We start from the raw sequence: 26,156 nt of genomic DNA, 5'->3' as shown, positions 1-26,156 counted from the left end.
AACAAGGAAGTTTTCGGTTCTGAAACGCACAGGATATTCTTATAGTATGATGACCTCTTATGTCAAAAGCTTGAGGGAAATTTGATTTCTCAGTTTATGATCCCTTTAAACTTGTGTTGAGCATATGGAATAAAAATTATATAAATACAGTAATTCATTGTTTGGTTTTGTTTTTGTAATCGACTGTATACATTTAGAACATTGGTTACACTTTATTTCAATACTCCACTTCAGATATTTTACTAGTTATAAGTAAGTAATTTGCAACTATATGCCAATTAACTCTCATTACAGAGTGTAACAAAGTTTGTTGTTATGGGAAGAAGGAGGCGGGTTCCGGCAAACGTTCAACAACTTTAATAAATAATACAAACAAACTGAGCGTAAAAACGGCAGCTTCCTCACGGACGGCTTCACGATGGCTCCTCCAGCTGAGGGCAGCCAGCAGCGAGTGCCGCGTTCCATGCTCCTCCCCATCATGGTGGACGGCAGCCACCCCACCCCAACCCAGGAGGATGGCAGCGAGCTCTCCGTCCCACTGGGTCTTCCACCGCTCCAGCAGCACAGCCTCGGGCAGCCACTCACGGTCTTCACTCTTCCGCGCTGCCCGACCTCCTCAGCACCACGATCCCCCTCAGCAGCAAGGGCTCTCCGTCAGCATTTCCCTCCTTTCCCCCGGGTTTCGGCACCTATGTAACAAACTGAACGTAAACACAACAGCCTCCTCACGGGCGGCTGCCGCACACATAATAAAACAAACGAAACCCAATGCAAAATACAGGCCTGACTCCCTCTTATCTTTCACTGTCGTCGCTCCTCCTTTTATGCATCCGAACTCCTCCGTAAGAGATACGAGTGTTCACGCTGTTCTCTCACGGCTTTCGCTCACCCTGCTTGTCACAGAGTATAAGTAGAGTGTAAGGTTAGGGTTAGTAGAATAAGTTTACATTCAAATTTATTTGTATAGCGCTTTTCACGATACATATCGTTTCAAAGCAGCTTCACAGAAAATGCATCTACATTACAATTTAAATTGAATGTACATGTTATGCATTTCAGAATTGCACATATACAAAGAACACAGATTAGCCAACTATCTATTATTAATCAATATAATAACTATGGCACAGAAATAAGAATACATGTTGTTTATGAATAGGTATATAGATGAGCATGAGTGCGTGTTGATGCAGAGCTGCGTCATCTGAAGTCCTCGCAGGAGTTGAGTCGTCTCTTCACAGGTGATGGTCATCTGAAGTCTTTACGAGAAGCTGGATCCAGACTGGAGCTGACGGACTCTCTAGGTATCTCGGGATGGGCGTCCCGAGATAAAACAGAACAGAAAAATAATTAGCGTAGCAGCTGTTCAAGGCATTAAGCAAAGACAATCATGTGCATTGATATAACTATAGAGTACAAGGTTAGAAGCATCATGTGAATGCCTGGCTAAAGAGATGCGTCTTTAATCTAGATTTAAACTGGAGGAGTGAGTCTGAGCCCTGAACAATATTTAACTGCCAAATATGAAAACGTTCCTCCTCCTTTAGTTGACTTAGATATCTTCGGTATTACCAGACCCCAGAGTTTAGTGATCTTAAAGATCGTGATGGGTTATAAGGCGATAGAAGATCAGTTAAATACACAGGAGCTAAACCATTTAGGGCCTTATAGGTCAGTAGCAATACTTTATAATTGATACGAAACTTAACAGGTAACCAGTGTAGAGATGTTAGAATTGGTGTTATGTGATCATATTTTCTTGACCTAGTAAGAACTCTAGCAGCTGCATTTTGGACTAATTGTAGCTTGTTTATTGAGGAGGCAGGACAGCCAGCTAGTAGTGCATTACAGTACTCTAGTCTAGAGGTCATAAATGCATGAACTAACTTTTTTGCATCAGAGACAGATAGCATGTTTCGTAGCTTAGCAATGTTTCTGAGGTGGAAGAAGGCTGTTTTTGTAGTATTTGAAATATGATTTTCAAAAGACAAGTTGCTGTCTAATATAACACCCAGGTCTTTAACTGTAGCAGATGAAGTAACAGTACATCCTTCTAAATGTAAGTTATAATTTAAGAGATTCTGTGTACCAGTTTTTGGTCCAATAAGTAATACCTCAGTCTTATCTGAATTTAGTAGGAGAAAATTGCAGGACATCCAATATTTTATATCTTTAACACACTCTGCTAGCTAGTATAATTTAGAGATTTCATCTGGTCGTGCTGAAATATATAACTGAGTATCATCGGCATAACAGTGGAAACTAATTTCATGTTTTCTTATAATATTACCAAGTGGCAGCATATATATTGAGAATGACAGAGGGCCTAACACAGAGCCTTGCGGCACTCCATAATTTACATGCTTGTGTAACCCCTCTGGTTCTACTCGCACCACTCCGAGTGGGATTTGAACCAGCATTTCCTGCATGAGAGTCAGGCACACTAACAAGGACACTAAAGACCACAGCCTCTGCACAGTTTGAGGCTAGGCAAGTGAGAATTACTCACACAGCTTTTACTAACTGGCTTCGATTACACTAGAAAAGTTACTCCGTAGAATGTATGTTATGCGACCATCAAAATAAAGTGATAGCAGATATTAATCAGATAGTCTACTAATACTCTGACTGGTAGCTAACATGTAGTTGAAAAGTTACTTATAGTTTGTAGAATGCAAAGTGGACTATCGAATAAAGTGTTATCAGAACATTTTACACACATATGACAACTTGCTCCAACCATTTACATCTCAAGGTTAAACACAAACATGTTTGCCAGAAGTGGCAAAGTCAGTCATCCAATACCACCATACCGTCATCCAAATGTTTGACTGATTCTGCGTCTATTTACCTTATTCCATCTTTCATCTTACCATATTCCCTATTTTCATAGATTCAGTCGATGAGCTTTATCTAGCAACCCACCTGAGCTGACTCAGTCTGTGTGTTCAGCCCTTCAGAGATTCAGATTGAAGATGGCCATAGCCAGTCAAAGCAGAGGAAGATTCATATTCTACTCCGCCAACTCGACAGACACGAAACATGCTAAATGCGGACCATGACTAAACAGTGTTCGGGGAAATAAAGTGCTGGGTTTTGAATATGTGGGATGAGCAATAACAGAACTTTTCTACTGCTGCGTGTCGACCCATGAGATTGTGTAGGCCATATTGAGTTTCACATGTTACCATTGAGAGAACACAGGAAGCTGTAATTGAGGGTGTATTGAAGGTGTTCAGTGGATCGCAGTGTGCAATATAATGAGGTTGAGTCATGGACATTTCAGAGGGCTTTATTTGTACTGCCGTGACTAAACCAAAGCATTATTGTTGAGTTATAAAACAATTTATAGCAGTTAAATTTTTATTGACAGCAACAACAAAAAAAGTCTTTGACCACAGGCACAGGTTTATTTCCTGCTTTTTTGTCTTCATGGGACTTTATTCCCCTCCTCCAATCTGTTTCAAACAGAGAAATGTCAATCTTCTGCATCTGTTCTTGTCCTTCTGGTCTTTTTTCTATTCTTTATTTTTGTTGGTCTTTTCTTTTTTTCTTTAGATCTTGCAGTGAACTGAATTTCTATTATTTATGTTCATTTATCTTGGGCACCAGGTTAACTACCGTCAATGTGGCATTGGCAATGGCATAACACGTATGCAAATTAAGCCACGCTGACCTCTAGTCTTTGCCTCAGACGGTGTTGTGTTGGTGCATGTGATGCCTGTGATTTTTCAAACTGCCGCCTTCTTAAAGGTGTAGGTTAACCTTGTCATTATTGACTCACCTTGTTGTTCCAATGAACAGAGACTGAAGCTGATTTGTTAGCAACTGTTAAAACTTACAGGCCATTTTTAGGTAAAGATTATCAGTGGATATAATTACACACACTCATAGTTCTTTAGTCTTTTTAGTTAGTCTTTAAGTGTTTATTAATGTAGACGAGTCTAAGTAAAGGAATGGAATATCATATTGTGGTTTCATGCTTCCCTTTAATTTCATGGAAAATAAAGGTCTGCTCACTATTCAGAATTTTCCCCTTTTGTGATCCACAGAAGAAAGAAATTTACACAGGTTTGGCTGAGTGTGGGTTTTAATTTTTGAGTGAACTATTCTTTTAATACCCAATCTGTCTACCGAGTTTAGCAATGCCAGGAGATTGGATTCTCAGATTAAAATTACTGGGAGAAAAATAAGTTTTTAGACTTCAGTCATCATAGTAGTAAGCAGTTTTTGAACAGAAAACCCTATGGTCTAAAAAACCTCAGCCAGTGATATTAAGTCCATGCATGAAGAACTGTAGAGGAGTGAGTCATTGCTCATGTTCAGCCTCGAAAAGGACTGATCTTGTAAAAAATAAAAAGTACCCAAAGTCAAGCTTTTATGGTTGAACTGCTCAGCCACGTTCTCTTATTCTCTGGCGTGTGATTAGAACGTTCACTGTGGACCTCTGCCTTTTTTGTTCACACAGCACGACTGCTGCTGCCGCTATTGTTACAGGTGCTTTTCCGCTCGACTGGTCTCGTTTCTCTCTCGTGGACTGAGAACGACAGTGACATGCCCCCACTCATAACGAATGCACAGGAGATGTTTCTGCCTGACGCCTCTTTCCTCGTTTCCTTCCTCGGTTTTAAAATCAATATTTGAGTGGGAGGTGCGCCCCGTGTGCGCCGCCACATATCTCTAGAGAGCAGGAGGCGCTCTGGCCGGTGGTCTTGGTTTGGGTTTTAAAGGAAGGGATCAGACGGAGCGGGGCACAGACACTAAATCAATGGCCTTATCCAAACCCCTCGCTCCGCATGAGGAGAAAACGGAATTTCTATCAAGAGATTATATTTGTTCACGAGCTTCTGACCCATTGGCCCCTTTTTCCCCTCTATCTTCCATCCAGCTCAGAACTGCAAATAACGGCTCAAGTTTTCAATGTCTTTAATTCTCTCACTGTTGCCTCCTTTCCACTCTCTTTCGGGCCACACTTCCTCCTTTTTCACCCCCATTCCAGAGATGGATTATGACGTTGACAGGACATGAATGTCTCTGGGGCCCTTCACAGAGGATGCATTCTAGCATTAAAATGGCTAGACATAGTGTAACAGAAGTGAACCGAAGGCGTGTTTATGGGCGCATTAAATCCTCTATAGCGTTTATCCCACTCCCAGATTGCTTTGATTGGTCAATGGTTTAAAATGGACACTGATTCAATGTGCAGCATGTCAAAAGTTTTTTAACTTGCCAAAGCATCTTAAAAATGTGCCATTTCTCTGTTATTTGGCATAAAACAATGCATGTTTTAAACGTGAGCTACAATGTTCAGCAGTGTTGGGCAAAATTTAGATCTGAAGAATTCATGAATGTGAATAGGAATTGAACTGGCCACACCCCACAGGAAGATTAGATTTTTGGAATGGAATGACAGAAAGAGTAGCGATTGTAAATGCACAGAAATTCAACTGAGGTAATTGTAAGGCTCCGCCTTCTTTCACGTGAAAATCTTTTCTGGTTTATTTGGCCTGTTTAGAGGGTTGAGGTCAGATGTCCGTGAGTTAAAACATGAACACACTGGAGAGCTTTATAGTAGAAAATGAAGTTCACTGACACTGTTTTTCATGTTGTAAAGCTGCTTGATTTTAAGCTATCTATTGTATAAAGTGATATATAAATAAACAAGACGTGACTTTACTGGAGAGCTCGTGCAAACATCTGCATCGCTATGATCAGATGCTTTTCTTATGCTTTAAAATCTCTTTCTGTTTTTTCAATTTTTTTGTGTTTATTTTGTTGTTGAGAGGAAAGTGCGCAGCACATATTTACATATTCATCTAAACGCCGCTCTCAGCAGTGTGGCATCAGTTGTTCAATATATATCGTTGGTCACGTATTTAGAACTTTGTTTTACCCCTAAACGAGGAAAGAGGGAAAAATAACTTTGCTGTGAGTATATCTGGGCCTTAAGGACCAACAACATTTCATGTGTAAACAAATGATAAACATTAGTTAGATTATGTTCATTACCTGCCTAGCAATGTATGTTTATGCTGACATATAATTAAATAATTGTTTGTATTGCCTGTCATTATGTGAAGTGAGTTGGCTTAAGTGATTTAGGTTTCATGCTTTAGAATTACTGTTACATAAGCATAGTGAGCATCGAGAGCATGGTTTTCACGGTGCATTGTGGGACTTTTTAGGGAGCGAAAGTTTCAGTGCACTGGAGGGATTTTGCAATTGACACAGCCCTTAAAATGGCCAACTCCCTGATCAGTGCCCTAACAACTGAACTAATGAGCTGATTGAGACTTAAATTCTCAATTAAATTCTGAATGGCTCACAACCCTTAATCTAGTAAATATGAACTGTTTCTGTAACCCTTCAGGGCCCCCTGTTGGTCTTGGTCCCGTCTTTCACATACCGTTTCCCTTTCTTCCCTTTTATTTGTGCAGTCATAAATATCGCCCTCTCTAAACCCAATTTACACAGTCTTGATTTCCATCTGCTCTATTAATGCATTCAGTACAGCAAACCTCTCATTGTGCTGTGCTACCTTTCCTCCGTTTGATTTGCTGTCTCTGTACACAACGCCTAATCCTTTGCTTCTCCTCCGGGGTGGCAGATTGACTTCTGCTTGGATCCTAAAGCCTCCCTGACATCATCTGAGCTCTGCAGCCATGACACACAGTCCCTCACTGCACAATGTTGTTCCTCTGTCACACAGTCATTAATATTGATTTACTTAATTGGTTGAGCCTAATCCATCCAATAGGGCTGTAAACCTAGCCCATCCTGGAGAGCATTGCACCTTGGGATAGTTGATGAATCATTTTGAATCGTCTTCTGCGGTTTGTAAAGCATGATTACCTGTCTCTTTACCTCTCTCTCTCTCTCTCTCTCTCTCTCTCTCTCTCCCTCTCCCTCTATCCCCTTCTCCGTTTCTTTCAGACATTCCATACAGCAGCAAACCAATAAAGTCATAACGAGCACAAGCCAGCTTGTTAAACAACTCACTGACATCATCAGCGGATCTTCACGGGTAAAAGTCAAGCTTCTCCGTCTTCTCTAAATCTCTAATTTTTCTTTCTTTACTGGAACAATTGTCCGTATATATGTATTTCCAGTGATGTTGGTTTCATCTGAACATGGTAGAGAGATATTCCACTGGCATGTGCACTGAACACAATTATGTTATAAAATGTTAAAGTTATGGTGTTGTTAAACTGACCAAGTGTTCATTTAAAAAAAATATTCCATTTTGTTTTCCTGCAGCAAGACAGGCTCCGTCTGACGAGACTCAAAACAGAGCTATCGGATTCTGTGCAGCGATATGGAGACCTGCAGAAGGTACAAATGAAATATTGGCTTTCCTTTATAGTAACATATGTGATTAGGACAACCGACATCAGCCTTGAAATTAGAGGGGAGTATTTGTAGCTTTTTTTGTTTTGTTTTTACAGTTACCATCATATGAGAAATATACAAGGTATGAGAAACATTACAAGGGCCAAATATAACTATCATTAATAGATCATAATATCAAACTTAATAGTTACAATTGCCCCATTATATGACATTTGTCATAAGTCTTTTTGGTTACACTTTATTTTATAGCGTCCTTGTTACATACTTACCATAATAACAGTCAATTATGCATAATTACATACAACTAACCCTCAACCAAATCCTAATCCTACCCTATAGTAAGTACATGTTGTTAATTCATATTACTCAGTACTTAAATATATAATTACACTGTCACAATGACACCTTAAAATAAAGTGTAACCATCTTGGTAAGTTGTCTTTTTTATCCAAAAATATATGTATTGACAAAGTAAGGGGTACATGCATACTAGATGTTCATTACACATTTTAAATTAAATATATATGTAGTCACACAATTATTTCTATCCAACTAGATACTTTTTAACTAGTTACAGTTTCCCCATCCTGACAGTCAAGATAAACAAATATTATTTTAGCTTCCAGTGACAGTGAGCATCTGTGAAATATTATTTACCATTTAACAACATAATAATTTTAGACAGAAATACCATACCCAAAATCAGAGGCAGACAGTAGTGAAGTATTTTTACTCTGCTTAGGTGTTTTTCTTTGGCAAACCTTTACTTCACAACATTCTAAAGCTTGATGTCGTACTTTTTACTGCACTACGTTTCATATTGCATTTAATTTAATACTTAATCACATTAGAAATGTAGTACTTTCTTACTTTTACTTGAGTACAAGAAAGAAAGCCCTACATTTTTAATGTACTTAAGTATTAAAGGGAAACAAAACCCTTTTATTTATGAAATGTAGTGCAGTAAAAAGTACAACATTATGCTTTGAAATGTAGTGAAGTAAAAGTTTTCCAAAGAAAAACACTGATAAAGTATTGATACTTGAAAAATTTACTTGAGTAAAGTAAAAAAAGAATACCTAACTACTGTCCACCTCTGTCCAAAACAGATTTTATATCTCAATGTTTAGGGAAAGAGATGTTGAGCATGTTCTAATTAAGTGTTATTACTTTAGCTTGTTTGTGATCAAAAATGTTGTTACAATAGTCCCAAGTCTCCTCTATGTATGCAGCCCACTCATGCAGCTATAATGTAAACCAGTGAAAAAAGAATCCACTGAACATTTCTTTAGCTTTAGCTGCTGTCACAAGTCTGGCTCTATTTGCATATTAATTTCATCCCCCCCCCCCCCCCCCCCCTTTCCCTGACAGAAAATTGCAGATCGTTCGAGGGCCTTGCTTCCATCTGCACAAAAGGACAGGAAACAGGTGAGTGGGCTTCAATATCTCAGAGTTCCAGAGAGAGTCCACGTTTTCCTCTTTGTTCTTTCATGAGCTCTTCGACATCCCTGTGACAGTAAGATAAAGAGTGAGACTGCGTGTATGATTGCATGTGGATGAGAAGCTCTTTGATGCCCCTCTTTTCTCACCACTTCATTTTCTAGCAGGTCAGATATTAACTGTCTGAATTTCCTGACACTTACAAACTTACAAAAAGGTTTATTTGGAACCACTATGTTTGTGGTACAGAACGTGCAGCCCTGTCGATCAAGAGGTGGTCAAAGATCTGGGCTGGAAGGAATATAGATCCAAAAGAGGTCATGCATGGCATACCTCCTTTAGACACTTAAAGGCATAATTCACCCAAAAATGTAAATGTTGTCATCATTTACTCATGCTTATATTGTTCCAATTTACTATAACTTTTTTCTTCCATGGAACACAAAATATTCAAGAATGTCCTGGCAACCTTTTTCATATAGTGAAAGTGATATGGTGTCCAGCTCTAAAATGAATCAATGAAAACTAAATTATATTGAAAGTGGTCCTTATGACGTATGCACTGTAATCCAAGTCTTCTGAAACCAGTAGATCTTAAAGGGATAGTTCACCCAAAAATGAAAATTCTGTCATCATTTAGTCAACCTCAAGTTGTTCCAAACCTGTATATATTTATTTGTTCTGCTGAACACAAAGGAAGATATTTGGAAGAATGTTTATAACCAAGCATATCTCGGCAGTCATTGACTACCATAGTTTGAAACAACACAGGTTTGGAACAACTTGAGCGTGACTAAATGATGACAAAATTTTCATTTTTGGGTGAACTATCCCTTTAAATCTAATATGGCGACCATTAAATGTGTCATGTGACACGCCACATGTTAAAGGGACAGTTTATCCAAGAATTAAAATTCTATCATCACTCACTATCACTATCAAATGACTTTGGTTAATCCTCAAAACACAAATTAAGATATTTTTAATGATAGTATCTCTTTACAAGTTAAACTGCACAATTCATATGAATTCGTTTTGACATTTTTGGATATACTGAGTTTTGGTTACCTGTACTTTTAATGGAGGGACAGAAACCTCTCAGATTTCATTAGAAATATCTTCAATGTCAAAAATATCTTAATTTGTGTTTCGAAGATAAACCAATGTCTTATGGGTGTAAATGTAAATAAATGTAAATTTTTTTGTGAACTATTATTTTAACCCCAGTTTTCCTCAGGTTGTTTCAGAAAAAGTAACAAAAAGAAAGCATCTTGTCTAGAAGAAACAAGATGCCTTGAGAATGACAGCTCTAGTGATGTTCACTCTCATTGGAAGAGTTTCATTCGATGAAACGCACTAAAATTGACATCTTCATCGACACACTTTTTTCAGATTCCATCAAACTTCAATTTTCAGTTCACCTGAGGTGGCTCAAGGATGTACTGATGATTGAAAGTGTTGACTGAATGGTAGGAATTGCTTTCAATATTACCTTGCTGCAGTACAACAGCAGCTCAGATCGGCTCAGCTGTTGTTTGACTAGCCCATACATACACGCTCCTGTCTTACAGTCTCAGGTCTGTTAAAATCCTCTCTTATTCTATTTCCTTTCCCTCCTGTCGTTCTCTAGAGACGCTGCTTTTATGTGAGAATCTGTCACCTGTAGCTATGTCTCTGATCTTCCAGTCTCCTTCCACAATCCCCCCTGGAAACACCCGACCAGAGCAATCAAACAGGATGCGCAGTTTCCAATATGAACGCCAAGAACACATTCAAAACAAACAACATGCTGAGTTGTTAGTCAAGAGTAAGATGTTATTAAGGAGTTGTTTGATCGCCATGTTCTGCCAGATTTTTTTTTTCTGAGTTCAAACGAGAACAGGGTTTGTTATCAGCACTGCTAAGATGATTCAGGAACGTGACTCACTATTATGAATGGAAAAATCACAGCAGTATATGTTTTTATTAAAGTACTCATGGCGATTTATACGTTTAAATTAATTTCTCAACCTCAAGTGTAATTTGTTATGGACTTTATGAATTTATTTGTCATTGCCTATCATTTGGGTGCTATCATACACCCGGCGCAATGCGACGCAAGTGTTTTTTGCTAGTTTCAGCCAGACGCAGTTATCATTTTCACGTCCAGTGCTACGTTCTTTAAAGGTCCCATGGCATGAAATTTTCATTTTATGAGGTATTTCAACATTAATATGAGTTCCCCTAGCCTGAATATTGTCCCCAAGTGGATAGAAATGTTGATCGGTGTAAAACCGAGTTCTGGCTGTCTTTCTCTGCCTTTGAGAAAATGACAGGCCCGACTAGCCAATCCTGAAGCCTCCTGGTTTCACGTCCAAGCAGGAACGGTTTCCTCCCTTTCCTCCGCCCAGAGAATCTGGCACGCCCATGCAAAGCTATATTATTGTCCTCGGCTTGTGAACGAGTGAACGCTGGCAGTTTCTCAGTGTTTGGATGTACAAATGAAAACAGAAGTCTTTCTTCAGTTCCTTCTGATCTGTGATCATTGATTTCTTATGTGTAGCTAATTATTTATTATTCGTGCACACGCAGCGGCTTCTCTCTCTCCCGACAGAACAGTGTTTTCGTGTTTTCTATCTTGTGAGTCAGTGTTTTTGTACGTCCTAGTCGCGTCTATCTGTTCTAAAATGTGCATACAGTCTTTTCTGTTTAACATCAGCAGTCACATCTTTAGAGATAAACTTCACGCACGCTGAAGCTCAGCCTTCAACATCCCCGACCCCCAGTACTGCATCTGGCCCACAGCGGAGGCACCAAACGCGGCGTGAGATTAAGCAGAAGGGGGGTAAGCGTGAGGGTATCCGGCTAGGCTAGCCAGCTAACCCCACAATAAACTGGATTACATTCGATTACAGCTGTTGTGTCTTTGTTTGCGCTGTGTAACGTTACTCAATGCGCATCACTGACGCTATTCATATGATTGGAACATATCTAGAAATAATGCTTTAATCAAACTTACTAACTCGTTCATCTCGCTGAAATGGTACATTGCATGTGTTACAAAGTTGGTAGAATAATGATGAAGAGGACTCGGTGTGACTGGGACTCGTGTTTATTCAGAACTCTCAGATACAAACACAATAAACTCGCGCTGACAGACAGCGCTCTCATAACTCAGTAGTTACTATAAATAACTTTGTTAGCAATCGCTTCGTCTCCGTGATGTCCGGTTCGCGAACGAATCATTCTTTTGAACCGGTTCTTTTTAGTGAACCGAATCAGTTCACCAAATCGGACTGAATCGTTCTAAACGGTTCGCGTCTCCAGTCAGCGCTGATCCATAATTTACTAAAGTTACTAACTTTCTGACACGAGTGACAGCCCCTCCGACTAGAAATAAACTAATAACCTGAAGTATATGCTAGTAACTACAACAGTTCACCCTGAACTGAGACATGCTGAGAGAACTGATGAGAAGTGAACACAGGTCCATCCGTCTCTCTGGCAGACTCGTGCCTGCTCGTGCCTCGTTAAACCACGCCCCCTCCGCTCATTTAAAATGCAAAGATGTCAGCCAATCACAACAGTGGGCGTTTTTACTGAAGTCTCACAGCAGACACGCCTCTTGAAGCAGGGCATTCAGCCACAGGGCAAACAGCAGTATAGAAAAAATGCCTTTTATTTCTAAATTATGACATTTTATGATGTAAAAATCATACTAATAATATAAGTACACCTCAGAAAACACTATAAAATAATAGAAAAATGCCATGCCATGGGACCTTTAAATAGCAAATGCACTCGCGCCCATCTGTTCGCCCATGGGCTATTGGTCTGAAAATGAGGCATGTTCAGGGGCATTCTTGGTGTATTGCTATTGTGAGGCAACCAAAATCAACTGTTACCTACAAAAACCTGGTATAAAGTCAATGGCACAGTATAATATGTCCCTATAGGCGGGTGCACAACGCGTGTACACTCTGCTTATTGCACACACAGGGATGTGCAGCAGCACACAAACATAATTAAATATTACAAATAAAAGGATTCCTCTCTGGAGAAGCATTCAGTCTTTCCACTCACAAATTCCGCCATGTAAATAGTGAATCTGCCATGATGCAAGCACAACCGACTTTAAATGGAATGGGAGATGAGACTCTGATTGGTTTATTTTGCACATTAGGCCCAAAACACACCCTTTACTCATTAAGAGACTTGGTACAACCCTTTTGGACCATGTGCCTTGTGCGCCGACCGTTTTTTTTCATCATTAAACTAGCAAAACTGAGCCATGCCCTTCAGACCATGCGCTCAGATCGTTAAAATGGGAGGACCTGGACCATGGAGCGTGGAAGGACCTGGACCATGGAGCGTGGGCGGACCTGGACCATGGAGCATAGGCGGACCTGGATCATGGAGCACAGGCAGACCTGGATCATGGAGCGTAGGCAGACCTGGACCATGGCGTGTAGGCAGACCTGGATCATGGAGCGTAGGCAGACCTGGGCTGTGGAGCATAGGCGGACCTGGGCCATGGAGTGTCTCAGGGAGCCATGGCAGCTCGGGCAGTTCGTGGGACCATGGTGGCTTGGACAGTTCCTGGGACCATGGCGGCTCAGGCAGTTCATGGGGCCACAGAGTCGTATACACTGGCCACCCCCCCCAAAAAAAATATATTGGGCGCAGCTATGGGGTTATGGCCTGGAGCCCTCTCTGGACGCTGGTCTGGGACTGGAGCCCTCTCTGGACACTGGTCAGGAGCTGAGCCCTCTCTGGATGCTGGTCTGGGGCTGGAGCCCTCTCTGGACGCTGGTCGTGGACAGATGATATCACTTGGCATTGGACGTAGATTGAAGACGTTGCTTGGCTCTGGACGTGGACTGGAGACGTGGCTTGGCTCTGGATGTGGACAGGAGACGTCGCTTGGCTCTGGACGTTGACATGACTCTGGACATGGACACGTGACGTGGTCGCTGGACTCAGGACAGGTGGCGTTGCTGGACTCGCTGGTGTGGAGGGTACTGTGGGATTGTGGGGCTCCTCCAAAACTCCCACAGTAAGAGCAGAACCACTCAACAGTAGCGCCTGGTCAATATACTGGGCCAGTGACCAATTAATTTTTCCCCCGGGCAACTGGGATTGAATGGGTTCGTTTAGTCCATGTCTAAAAATATCCTTGAGGGCAATATCATTAAAATCAACAGAGTAACAAAGTCCACAGAAGTCCACAACATAATCTTCCAGGGGTACGATTCCCCTGGCGTAAACGCAGGATGGCTATTGCTGGGGTCATTTTGGTGGTCTAGTATTCTGTAACATATGATCCACTGAAGGCGAGTTGCAGAACCCAAGTGCAGTTTTATTCAATATATCAAAACATAAAAACCATAAACAAAAAACTTGGCTTGGCTAACTTAGCTAAACTTGCCTTGACTTGGCATGGCATGGCCTAAACTAGAACAGTTAAACAGACTCACCACCAACGGGTTACAACATCAAGACTAGACAAAGAACAAGGCAAACATGAGGGCTTAAATACACTGAGACTAATGACAAGACAAGGGACACCTGTGAACAATGAACCAAACAATGAACCAATGACAGAACATGACACAAGAACACATGAGGGCATGGGAATCACATGACAAGACCAGGAAGTGCATGACAGTGAAAATGATAAACTAAAAACATGAAACATGATCATGAAATAACACCAAAACACCCTGTGACACCAACAATACATTGTATTATGCCAAACATCATTAGGATATTAAACATCATGTTCCATGAAGATATTTTGTAATTTTAAATAAATATATAAAAAATGTATTAGTAGTAGTAATATGGATTGCTAAGGACTTCATTTGTACAACTTTAAAGGCGATTTTCTAAATATTTAGATTTTTTTGCACCCTCAGATTTCAGATTTTCAAATAGTTGTATCTCCAAATAATCCTATCCTAACAAACCATACATTAATGGAAAGCTTATTTATTCAGCTCCAGCTTGTGCATAAATCTCAATTAAAAACAATGTACCTTTATGTCTGGTTTTGTAGACCATGGTCACATTTAGATCTGAATGTAGTGACACAAGGCTAGAGTTCCCACCTCTTTAAATAGCTGCAAACCTTATGCTAGGAATCAGAGAAAAAAAAGTAATTATCTTTCCTGCTTGTTTAACCTTTTACTCTTCTGACAAAGGGAAAAAAATAATTAGAAATGACCTGAAACCCATCTTTTTTAAAACAGGTGAAGTCAGGATGCTCTTTTTATTTTGATTGATTGTCGTAAAAATTACTCCACTGATGTAAATTTATCACTCTTTGCTATAATTAAACAATCTCTCAGCCTCAAGCATTTAAAGGACTTACAAAGAGTGCTGACTTCTATTTGAACAAACTTAGAACAAAGTTCATAAAATAAAATAAAAAATAAAAAGTGTATTAAAGCCACTGCGATACGAGTGAAAGTCTTCAAATCAGAGGTACATTACATAAAAGCACATATCCTCCAGAGAATTTAGATTAGTGAGACATTTCTGAGTAAACGCCTTAAACTGGGAATATCCCGTCTTGAATGAGTCATGCTGATCCTTTGACTTAATGTGATTTGGATCCATTGACTTTATAGGAGACTCCTCTCTCTCTCATAGGGGATCATGTATGAATGGTCTTGTACATTTTGAGAAAAATCAAAGCAAATTTGACTGTACTTTATCTAGTCTAAACTTGAAATAAGGTTTCAAATAAGTCTATTTACATTTTTAAAAGACTTCATTAAAAACGTAATTAATTAATTTAATTAATTAATTACATTTAGAATAGAATAAACTTTAGATTTCATTTCAGCGAAAATTATGCATATAAGGTACAGATACAGTTAAGAGGATAATTAATTTATTACATCTTGTCAATAGATGAGAAAAACCTCCCAACTACAAGCCACTCTATGACCTAATAGAGAATGATATCCTCAGTGAGTGGGTCGACAACAACCGCGCAAAGCAGATGATGTTCTCAGGGTGGTATTGTGCTGGACCGAGATGTATTGGATGTGCTAATTCTGAGAGGGAAGAATACAATGAGTCATCCAACACATTGCAAAAAATAATAGCCCGCCTAGGGCCTTTATCGATGTCATGCATATGCAAGTTGAGAAATTAGCAGATCAATGTGGCCCTCTCTAAGTGACCAACTCCCACCTCTTCAACCTTCAGGCTGACAGAGAGTTCAACCTAAATGACTAACAAAGGCGGCAGGCTGTTCCTGTGCATTTCTTTTGCTGCAGTGTGAGGTGGCGAGTCATTATCATTGTATTATATTCTCCATAGCCGTGAAATGTCAGTGCTTTGCTGTTATATAAGATGTTTACAAATGATCTTAAGGAAAGTTGTCATTTCTAATTTAGAAGTTTCACCAAAGTCAGGTCTGACGTCTGAGAACATCGCAATGCTCTGATCCTCTGATGATCTAAGCAGGGGCATTTCTGGGGTCAGTGAATATTTGGGGCTTTACACATGTACAGTATATAGAGTCATCCTTTGATTAAATACGACTATGGTACACTTTACATTTACATGAGAACAATGTACTTAAAATGGAAAAGTGTACAGACAAAACGATCCCTGTACAAATGGTTCAGATAAAAACGACTAAAGATGCTGTATTATGCATTACAGGCCAGTAGTTGGCGATGTCACTTTGTGAAGAAACACTACGCACCTATAGACTGAACAGGTAATATGCATGCGCATGACGTCCCAGTTTTCACAAATGCGAAATCGATGCATTGCGATTCTTCAAACAATTCTGGATCGATTTTGAGATTTTCAGTATGCATCACGATTCTCTCTCTCTCTCCTCGACTCTGAGCTTAGTTTTTAACAGAAGATGACGATGTGTGCTTTAGAAACAGCCATACTCTGCTTTTCTCCAATTCCTTACACACACTGTTTGAATCGTCCATAAAATAATCTTTCATAAAGTTCGAATAGGTTGAAGCAAATTACAAGTGTGTTCGCCAGTGGGCTGTGTTTACATTAATTTGGTGTCATAGGAAGAGGAAGATCAGCCACTCTCTGCGTAGGTGGTTGGGTCTCCCTCGCAGCATCAGCAGCCTTGTACAGGAGTAAGAATAAGCTACAACTCCCCTTCAACAGCCTGTCGGAGGAGTTCATGGTTTCCAGAGCAAGAGAAGGTCTGCTGTACAGAGAGTCTACTGACACCAAAGTCTCGTCACCTGGAGTAGGTGAGGACGCGTAGGAAGTGGAGGGCCAAGGAGGCAGTCGACCAGGCTGAAGCGCAGCTGCGGCACTGTGGGGTGGTGGGGACAGTGGCATCAGGATGTGCAGGGCTTTGCTGTATCCAAAGACCTCGATACGTCAAGGCCCGGGGAAAGGACAGGCGTCAACTAGTCCAAGAAAAATCCGAGCAGGGGTGGAGGAAAAGCGCAGCAGCAGGATGGTGTGGATATGACAATAAGGGGTGTGGACTCATTGGGAACAGGTGGTGGACCGAAAGATCTCATGGTCTGAGTTGTGGAAAGCGCAGCCACACCGGATTCAGTTCCTTATCCAGGATCCCTGGAGCACATATTAAGCTGCTGCCCTAAAGCTCTGGAAGAGGGATGTTATTGGTGGCATCACGCAGAGGTCATCGCAGAGGTCATCGGCACAGAGATCTCTCTCAGCAGGCACCAGCAGCCAGCACAGCACTCGATCGCATTTGTCAAGAAGGCTGGAGCAAAACCACGGAGCAGGAACCCAGTGGGGGGACTTATGGCAACAGCTCGGGACTGGCAGCTAAAGGTTGACCCTGGGAAGACAGAATGGAAGAGGTGTTTGAACGGAACAGGGCCAAGTACGAGGAATTAGCAGGTGAATGCCGTAGCAGGGGATGGAAGACCTGCTGCCTCCCCATCGAGGTTGGCTCCGAGGGTTGGCAGCTCCTGGGAATCAGCAGACTGCACAAAAGGAAAGCCATCAGGAACATCTTGGATGCCGCTGAGAAGGCATCTAGATGACTGTGGATCAAAGGGGGTGATCCGTGGACCACACAAGCTTACCTAGACACTAGTCGGGGTCTGATCATCCCTGGCTGGGTCTCCTGGGCGAGGGTGCATGATGTTGAAAGACCCAAAACACCTGATGACCCTTGGTTACATCACTGATGATTGCACCTGTAAGGTGTGTTAAAATCAACAAATTGTGATGCATCGAATTATTGTTCCAGCCCTATAAAATAAATTTTCAAAAGTTTGTGTTTTCAGGTTTGCAAACACATTGCTCAAGAACAACTTGCCTGTAAAATATCCTGTGCTTATCATGTGTAGATGGAGGGAAGCTTTGACCTTAAAGTCAACAAACAAGTAAAACATCTTTGATAGGGGTGGTAAGACCTATGTGCTGTAGGCTACTAAAAAAATCAGCTCTGGAAGCCCACTGCTAGTGCTGATTCTGAGTACTGCATGTATTCTTAAATTTTTAAAAAAATTGTATCTCTTCTTTTGTGTGTGGAATGAATAGAGCCTACAGACTCCATTCAGTGAACTGGTTGAAGAGGGGCCGTTGTTCGGAGCGGGGGAGAGCGTTGAGGGTGATGGCCAAGCATTCCTGTCAGAGATCAGTGAGGAAGACGTGGAGATCCTGAGGCAAAGAGAAGAAGCACTGCTGCAGATTGAGGTACAGTAACTCAATAGACACACCCACTGAAAACCTAATTGCATTAACTCGTTCCCTGCCATTGGCGAGTTGACTCGTCATTCATGAGAAAACGCTTCCCTGCCATTGACAAGTTTCTACGGCTTTCCGTGCTTTCCCTGTAATATGCGAGGTGGCGCTATTACGCGTCCCCTCAACGAGTACAGTATCTCCAGATCAAAACACAGGGGAAAAAAGAAGCAGAAACAAGCAATCTCATATGTAAGCAGATACATATGAAAAATAATGCAATCATCAACAATAAACAGCATATATCAAAACGGCCTAATGTAACCAAGTGAAATTTTGACCCAGTCAGTGGTTAGGACTGTGCAAGCTTTGGGAGTGTTGATGGACTCATCTACCCCATCTATGTTTTGCTTATCATACTGAATACTTTTTCAACTTCCCCACAAGTGTTGATAAAAAAGAATACATTAAGCTAGAATAAAACTGATCTTTTTTTGTTTAAAATCAGAGGGTCTGTTCTTTCTTTTTGATATATTGCATGTTCAGATTTTCATACAACAAAATATTCTGGGGGCCATGACATTTTTGTGAAAATGACCAAAGGCACTGGCGGTGGCTGGCAACTTTGGCTGGCAACACGCTGGCAGGGAAAACCCTTCTCAGACTTTTTTTTATATATATTGAGCATTTTTTGTTCTTATTTAGAAACGTTGATGTACACTACCATTAAAACGTTTGGTTCAGTAAGATTGTTTTAATGTTTTTGAAAGAAGTCTCTTATTCTCACCAAAGATGCATTTATTTGATTAATAATACAGTAAAAATATTATTACAATTAAAATTCTTGTGAGCTATTATGTCAATCTTTAGTGTCACGTGATCCTGAATAAATAATTTTACTGTAAAATGCTGATTTGGTTCACAAGATTCATTTATTATTATTATTATTATTAATGTTGAAAACAAGAAAGTAAAAAGAAAAAAAGTATTTGTTAAACAGCAAAAAGCTATAAATAGCTTTTTCGTCACTTTTGATCTATTTAATGTATCCTAGCAAAATATAAGTGTTAATTTCTTAACTATATATGGGTAAGTATGATTCTTTCTTTTTAATAGCTACAAAAGCAATTACATTTTTGTAGTGGTTCCGTCTATGTCTAAGTATTCTGACAGGGTTGTAGCAAAATATTTTTGAGGATCAGTGGATCTTTTTAGAACCCCTAAAAAATGTCATCCGTCTATACAGTCGTTTGCTGTCCCGCATTGTCCTTTTATTCAAAACTTTAGACACACTTGAAAAGAACTAACATGATTGTTGGAGAGAACAGCGCTGCTTCACTTACATTTCCATACAAACAGAACCATCAGGCCTGTATTCTTTTCGAGCTCGCCATCATCTTTAGCAACTGTCCTTTTACTAAAGCTTTCAGGGCAATTTTCCTTAATAGTTTGGTTTACTCTGCTGTCTAGTCGTGCACACGAGCAGAAGGCTTTTCATTCACCATTGAAAAACAGCATCACGTTGCTCAATTGAAGTATGTCTCGTCTGTAGCAAAACAGCTGTTTTCTTCCAGATGTGCATTCGCACAGATGTGAACCTGCGATGATGGGGTCATTCTGTTGTTCTTTGACATCCGTTCGGTTCAATTTCAAAGCCATTTGTTTTGGACACACCATTCGCTGTTTTTCTTTGAAGCAGAGTGTTCAAAGACAAAAATTAAAATGAAATAAATGTCAGCCCGTCGTGATTATCGACAAGGCTAGACGGAAAGCGTGTCACGCAGATGGCGCTTCAAAACAAATGGCTCTTTCTTGTTTGAATAGCAAGGAGTTGAGAAACGAGAGGAGCCACACGTCCTAATGACCAATGACAACCTTGTGAAAGCCTTGAAATGAAGACATATGGCTCTTCCCTCTTGAAGACCTGTCTGAACTTCATAGACACTCGCTCGCTAACGCAACTACCGCATCTGGCTAACAGACAGGCATCAAACAATCCCACGTCCCGCAGCCCTCTTAATAAATTCCCATTCATCACACGGACAAAACCTGAAAGGCTCAAACAAAACCGACAGGTAATTTTAGTCATGGAGAAATTGGACGAGGGTTTTTTCAGATGATCAGAGGGGTGATGAGCACGAGTCTATGCTCCGAGAGCTCTGTCACCGGTTCTAGAGATGTCTCTGGCCCCGGGCCCAGCCGAGCTGATCATATCTGACAATGTGCTTTCCTGTCTAGCATCTTCCCCGCCTTCCCAAACCTCCAGCCGGCCTCGTGCCGCCTCCTCACGCAACTCTGCTCAAGTGAATCACCAGCATTTGCAGCCCTTTCTGAGCCCTACTCTCTCTCTCTTTTCATCCGTCTCTCTCTCTCTCTTGTTCACTGTTAGATGGGTTCCCGAGGGAAATGGAGAAGATGGAATGTCTGTTATCCGTGTAAAGTACAATCAGTCCCCCCCTCATTCTCTCTCTCGCTCTCTCTTTCTCTCCAAAAGCTGATCTGTCCTCCTGAGTAGTTCACATTTACTCCGGCGGCTTGTGCGTTCAGGCGAACCCTTCTCCGCAGAACCGTGCAAAGGGACATGCACGCACACACAAGCCGGATAGAGGACGGGGGGTTATTCTGCATGCCAGTATGGATTCTCCATCTTGATTTTCTTTGAGGCGACCCACAAGGGTAATGAACTGTTCCTCTGGGATGACTAATTCGATTTGGATTCACCCTATATTACAGTGAAACGAGGGACACATTTGATGGGAGGAGCCAGGCTCCGCCTTCCACCATTTATGACATCAACTCCAGACGCACCTGACACTTTGGCACCAGCCATCATTTCATCAAAATGAATTTGTAAAAAAAAAAAGGAAAGCAAAGGGCATGACAAAGGACAACTTTCAAGGGGAATCTGAATGCAACACCTGGCCCATCCAACAGAAAAAATACAGACACGTGTCTCCCCTGCAAATGTGTCCAGTGCATCCCTTTTGCCCTTCAATGAGAAATGGAAGTTTCAGACAGTAGTGGAGCTACAGTAAATGGGCGTGCTGGTCTGAAAATGAGGTGTGTTCAGGCGCATTGTTGGCGCGTTGCTATTTTGAGGCAACTGAAATTGACTGCTCCATTGGCCAACAAAAACCTGGTCTAAAATCAATAGCGTAGTATTTTTTGTGTTATTTAAAGGGCATTAGTTACCCGACTGCACAATGCTCTTACACTCTGCTTATTACACACACAGGGATTTATACACACAGCACACAAACATTTTTAAATATTAAAAATAAAAGGATTCCTCTCTGGAGAAGCATTCAGTATCTCCGCTTGCAAATTCCGCCATGTAAATAGTGGATCCACCATGGTGCAAGCGCAACTGGCTTTTTAAGGGAATGGGAGATGAGACTCTTATTGTTTTTTTTGCATGTCATGCCTATGCAAAAACTCATTAAGAGTCTAGGTACAACAATTTTAAATAATGCGCCAGGCGTGCCGACAGTTTTGTCTGCCGTTAAACTAGCAAAAATGGATTCGGACACACCCTAAGTGCACCTGCTCTTCAGACCATGTGCTCAGATTGTTAAAATAGGCCCCTTAGATTTAGTGTTTTGCTGCTCATGTCTGTTGTAGATCATGTTACTCTAGGTTGTTACAGTTGCCAAACAGTGTTATTTTAGTATTTAAATGTATAGGCTATTATAGTATTTATTAAAATCTTTAATTGTATTTGAATTTTAGTTTAGTCATTGTATGCAATTTTGTCATTTTTATTAGTTTTTTTATATTTCTGTTTAGCTTTAATTTATTTTTAATTCAGTTTCAGTTTAATAATTCAATTTTAAAAAATTACATTTTTAATTCAGTTTTTAAAATGTAAGTTTTTCATCTAAAATGTATAATATAGTGATTTAGTTTAAGTTAATACCAACACTTAAGTTAATGACAATAACAACACTGTTGCCAAGCAATCTCTCATGTTGGCATCTTAGCTCTATCATTTTTATTGATAATGTATGGAATTACTGGTTATACTGTTTTGTGGTTAACTCAAGTGTTACAAAATGTGTAGCTGTTTTTGTACTGATCATCATTCATTTCCAGACTTATTAAATTATGAATAATCTTGGCTTGAAATAAAAATAAAATAAAAAATAACATTGTAAAAAAACAAATAAAGTATTTAATTCACTGGTTTATCAAATAAATATATAATATTAGTTAGTACATTAACTGACTTTTGTTTTTTGTAGGAAAAATATACAAATATACCATATTTAACATGTTATAAAGTAAAATATCGAGCTTCCGGCAGACCACCTTGCGTATTCAACTTACCGAAAAATGGCACGACAATGATGTCGGAAGCAAGATATTTTAGTTTTAAATATGGATATTTTCTTACAAACCCTTGCTTCAGAAGGCCTTTATTAACCAAACCTTTATTTTTATTTTTTTAAATATATAACTCCGATTGTGGAGGTAAAATCATGGGGTAAGTTTCATTTTTGGGTGAACTATCCCTTTAACATCAGTTCCCTTTCAGTCGGTCACTACGACGTACGTCGGTATTACCGACAAATTGGGATCACTTTAGAGAGCCCCTATCAGCTTCGAGATTTAGAGAACAGGCCAATGGGCCATTGGCGTGCGAGATTTGCATCTTGCGCTCCGCCCCGCGCCGCGGGTATAAACAGGAAGCGAGAGCATCGCACTGACGTCATTCACTTCGGAGCCGAATGGCGTTGATGAAGCAAGCCTGCTTTTCTAAAAGAAAGCCTATCTGCAAGAGAGATGCTCCAGAGAACGAGAAGGACGCTCTGTGTTGGCGAAAAGGCACAATCAGTGCGACCGCATGTTCACCGCTGCATCAGCATAACAAACTGCTGTTCTCACAGCAACTGTCGGTCTGGTGAGGGCGTTTGTTTCAGTGAGCGCAAACACAGGACTGCACTTACCACCTGTGTGTTGCCGCGGTATTCCCCTGGGTGCTTCAGCACTGTTTAAAGAGCGTTTCCTCACAAAAGAGCAACACGGGTGTGACACTGCGTCTTTTTCAAGACGTCATTCCACTCGTGCGTTTCTGGATGCGGTTGTTTCCTGTCCTGACGGCCACGATCCCTCTCGCATAAACATGTTGAGACTGTGTTCGTGGGTGATCCGTGTTCTCTCAGGGGAACGGGATCACGTCGACGCGCTGGTCATCTCGCCTTCCGCGTGAGGGTTTGAGTGTTTGAGTGTTCAGCGCGCCGTGTGCCGTCTAGCTGCCGAGTGACAGCGCGGGTTGCCACGGCAGCTCAGCGCGCATCACTCGCCGGCTACGCATGTTGAGACTGTGTTTGTGGGTGGTCTGCGCTCTCTAATGAGAGCATAGCCACGTCGGCGCGCTGTTCGTCTTGCCTTTTTCATAAGGGCTTGAGTGTTCAGCGCGCCGTGTGCCGTCTCACGGCCACGCCCACTGTCTCACATGTCTGCTGGTAGCTTACAGATGGGATTGCTGGTCCTAGAAAATAAATAAATAAAATTAAAAAAAAAAGGACCTAGCGTTTCGTTTGGGGCTCTAGCAGAGGACAGATGTCAATCGCTGCATCGGAGAGAGGGCTGTTATGTGTTGAAAATGAAGATGATGCTGAGATTCCCACTATAATAGTGGGCGCTCGTGCTGAATCCGATTCATACTCGACAGCCATGCTTTCCCGGGTGGCTGAGGCATAGTGCAACGCATAAATCGCCTTGCCTGCCCCTTGCCTTTCCCGGATGTGCGTTGGAAGGCTTTTGCATTATGGAACTATTGGTGCCAAAATATGGAACACCAATAGGGCCATAATCTGTATAAAGTTTTCCTCTCTCTCACTACCCTCATCGGTGGGGTGGCAGTGCCACTGGCAGGCCACCTCCGCCCTGCTTAGGGCATGAGGGTAGTTCTCAGCCGAGGTTGAGCTGCGCACAGCGCTGGCCCTTGGCTAGACGATGTCCAGAAACACCATTGACCCGGATTTGGTTCGGGACTGTTCTTCCCCCGGAGGAGGGCCGGGTAAAAACCATTAGTAATTCTGTTCCGCCACTGGGGTTAAAAACAGCCAGTGGTACCCAAATATATATATATATATTAAGAAAAAAAAGAAAAAAAAGAGAAGAACAGTTCCAATATCTCTGGGTCTCGGGAGTTCAGGAATGGCAGCGTGTGACGCTACAAGCCTCGCCGCCCTCATTCCCCTCCCCACAAGAGGGCGAGAATGGCAGTGTGTGACGCTACAAGCCTCACCACTCTCATTCCCCTCTTCTCAGCAGTGTGTGGACGACAGTGCGCGACGGTATGCCTCGCCGCTCTTGTTCCCCGCTGAGGAAGGAGGTGAGGCAGACCGTGTGCACCGCCACAAAACCTTGCCACGCTCAGCCCCTCCTTCATTTGGAGAGCGCGCTGGGTGGTGTACAACGCTCCCATGCCTTGTCAGCCTCTGGTGCCTCTCCAAATCGCCAACAGGGGGTGCCGGCTGTGGGAACGCACTCAAGCGGCCTTCCCACACTCGCGCACCCCCTCAGCGGATACAGGTCGTGTGTCAGACCCAGACCCCTACACGGACCACTCCCATGTCTCCCTGCTGCGGGGACGTCTGTGGTACCGATGACCCCGCTTGTTCGGTCTCTGGGGGCCTGGCTAGCGCTCCCCAGCCCGTCTCGCTGGGTCATCTGTACCATCAGACTCGGCTTGCGATTCAGTTCGCCCGGCGTCCGCCCAAGTTCGGGGGCGTTCACTTCACGTCTATTGCGTGGGTGGATGCCCCTGTGCTTCAGGCGGAGATCGCTGTCCTACTGGCGAAGGACGCGATAAAGCCGGTCCCTCCAGCCGATATGAAGTCCGGGTTCTACAGCCGTACTTCATTGTACCCAAGAAAGGCGGCGGGTTACGGCCAATCTTGGACCTGCCTTACTTGAACCGTTCCCTCCACAGGATGCCGTTCAGAATGTTGACGCAGAAACGCATCTTCAGGTGCGTCCGTCCCCAGGATTGGTTTGCAGCGATCGACCTGAAGGACGCGTACTTTCATGTCTCGATTCTCCCTCGACACAGACCGTTTCTACGCTTTGCTTTCGACGGACGGGCATGTCAGTACAAAGTCCTGCCCTTCGGGCTGTCCCTGTCGCCCCGTGACTTCACGAAAGTCGCGGAGGCGGCCATTGCTCCCATGAGAGAGCGTGGTGTTCGTCTTCTCAACTATCTCGACGACTGGCTGATTCTTGCCCAGTCGCGGGAACAGTTGTGCGAACACAGGGACATGGTGCTTCGGCACCTCAGCCGGTTGGGTCTTCGGGTCAACTGGGAGAAGAGCAAACTCTGTCCCGTACAGAGGATCTCTTTTCTCGGGATGGAGATCGACTCGGTCGCCATGACAGCGCGCCTCACCGAGGAGCGCGTCCAGTCGGTGTTGAGCTGCTTGAATACATTCAAACGCAGTACAGCGGTTCCACTGAAATAATTTCAGAGGCTCCTGGGGCATATGGCAGCAGCAGCCGCAGTAACGCCGCTAGGGCTGCTCCATATGAGACCGCTTCAACACTGGCTATACGACCGAGTCCCGAGATGGGCGTGGCACAGCGGGTCCCTCCGTGTCCAAGTGACGCTGAGATGTCGCCAAACCTTCAGCCCGTGGTTGGACCCTTCATTTCTACGGGCAGGAGTGCCTCTAGAACAAGTGTCCAGGCATTCTGTTGTCTCCACGGATGCCTCA

The 26,156-nt window shown here is 42.1% G+C and overlaps 1 protein-coding gene across 1 annotated transcript in view; it reads left to right on the top strand.

Moving 5' to 3' along the window:
- Positions 1–26,156, top strand: part of tsnare1 (T-SNARE Domain Containing 1) — a 211,620-nt gene that overhangs the window by 92,370 nt on the left and 93,094 nt on the right. Inside the window, exons 5-8 of the mRNA XM_079836826.1 lie at positions 6,934–7,024; positions 7,258–7,332; positions 8,722–8,778; positions 18,295–18,450. Coding sequence (XP_079692952.1) covers positions 6,934–7,024; positions 7,258–7,332; positions 8,722–8,778; positions 18,295–18,450 — 379 coding nt within the window. The remainder of the gene's footprint in view (positions 1–6,933; positions 7,025–7,257; positions 7,333–8,721; positions 8,779–18,294; positions 18,451–26,156) is intronic.

This window comes from Gobio gobio (genome assembly GCF_949357685.1).
Source record: "Gobio gobio genome assembly, chromosome: 15".
Classification (NCBI taxonomy): Eukaryota; Metazoa; Chordata; class Actinopteri; order Cypriniformes; family Gobionidae; genus Gobio; species Gobio gobio.
Note: the sequence above shows the minus strand (reverse complement) of the source record. Positions and strands in the feature narration are given on the sequence as shown.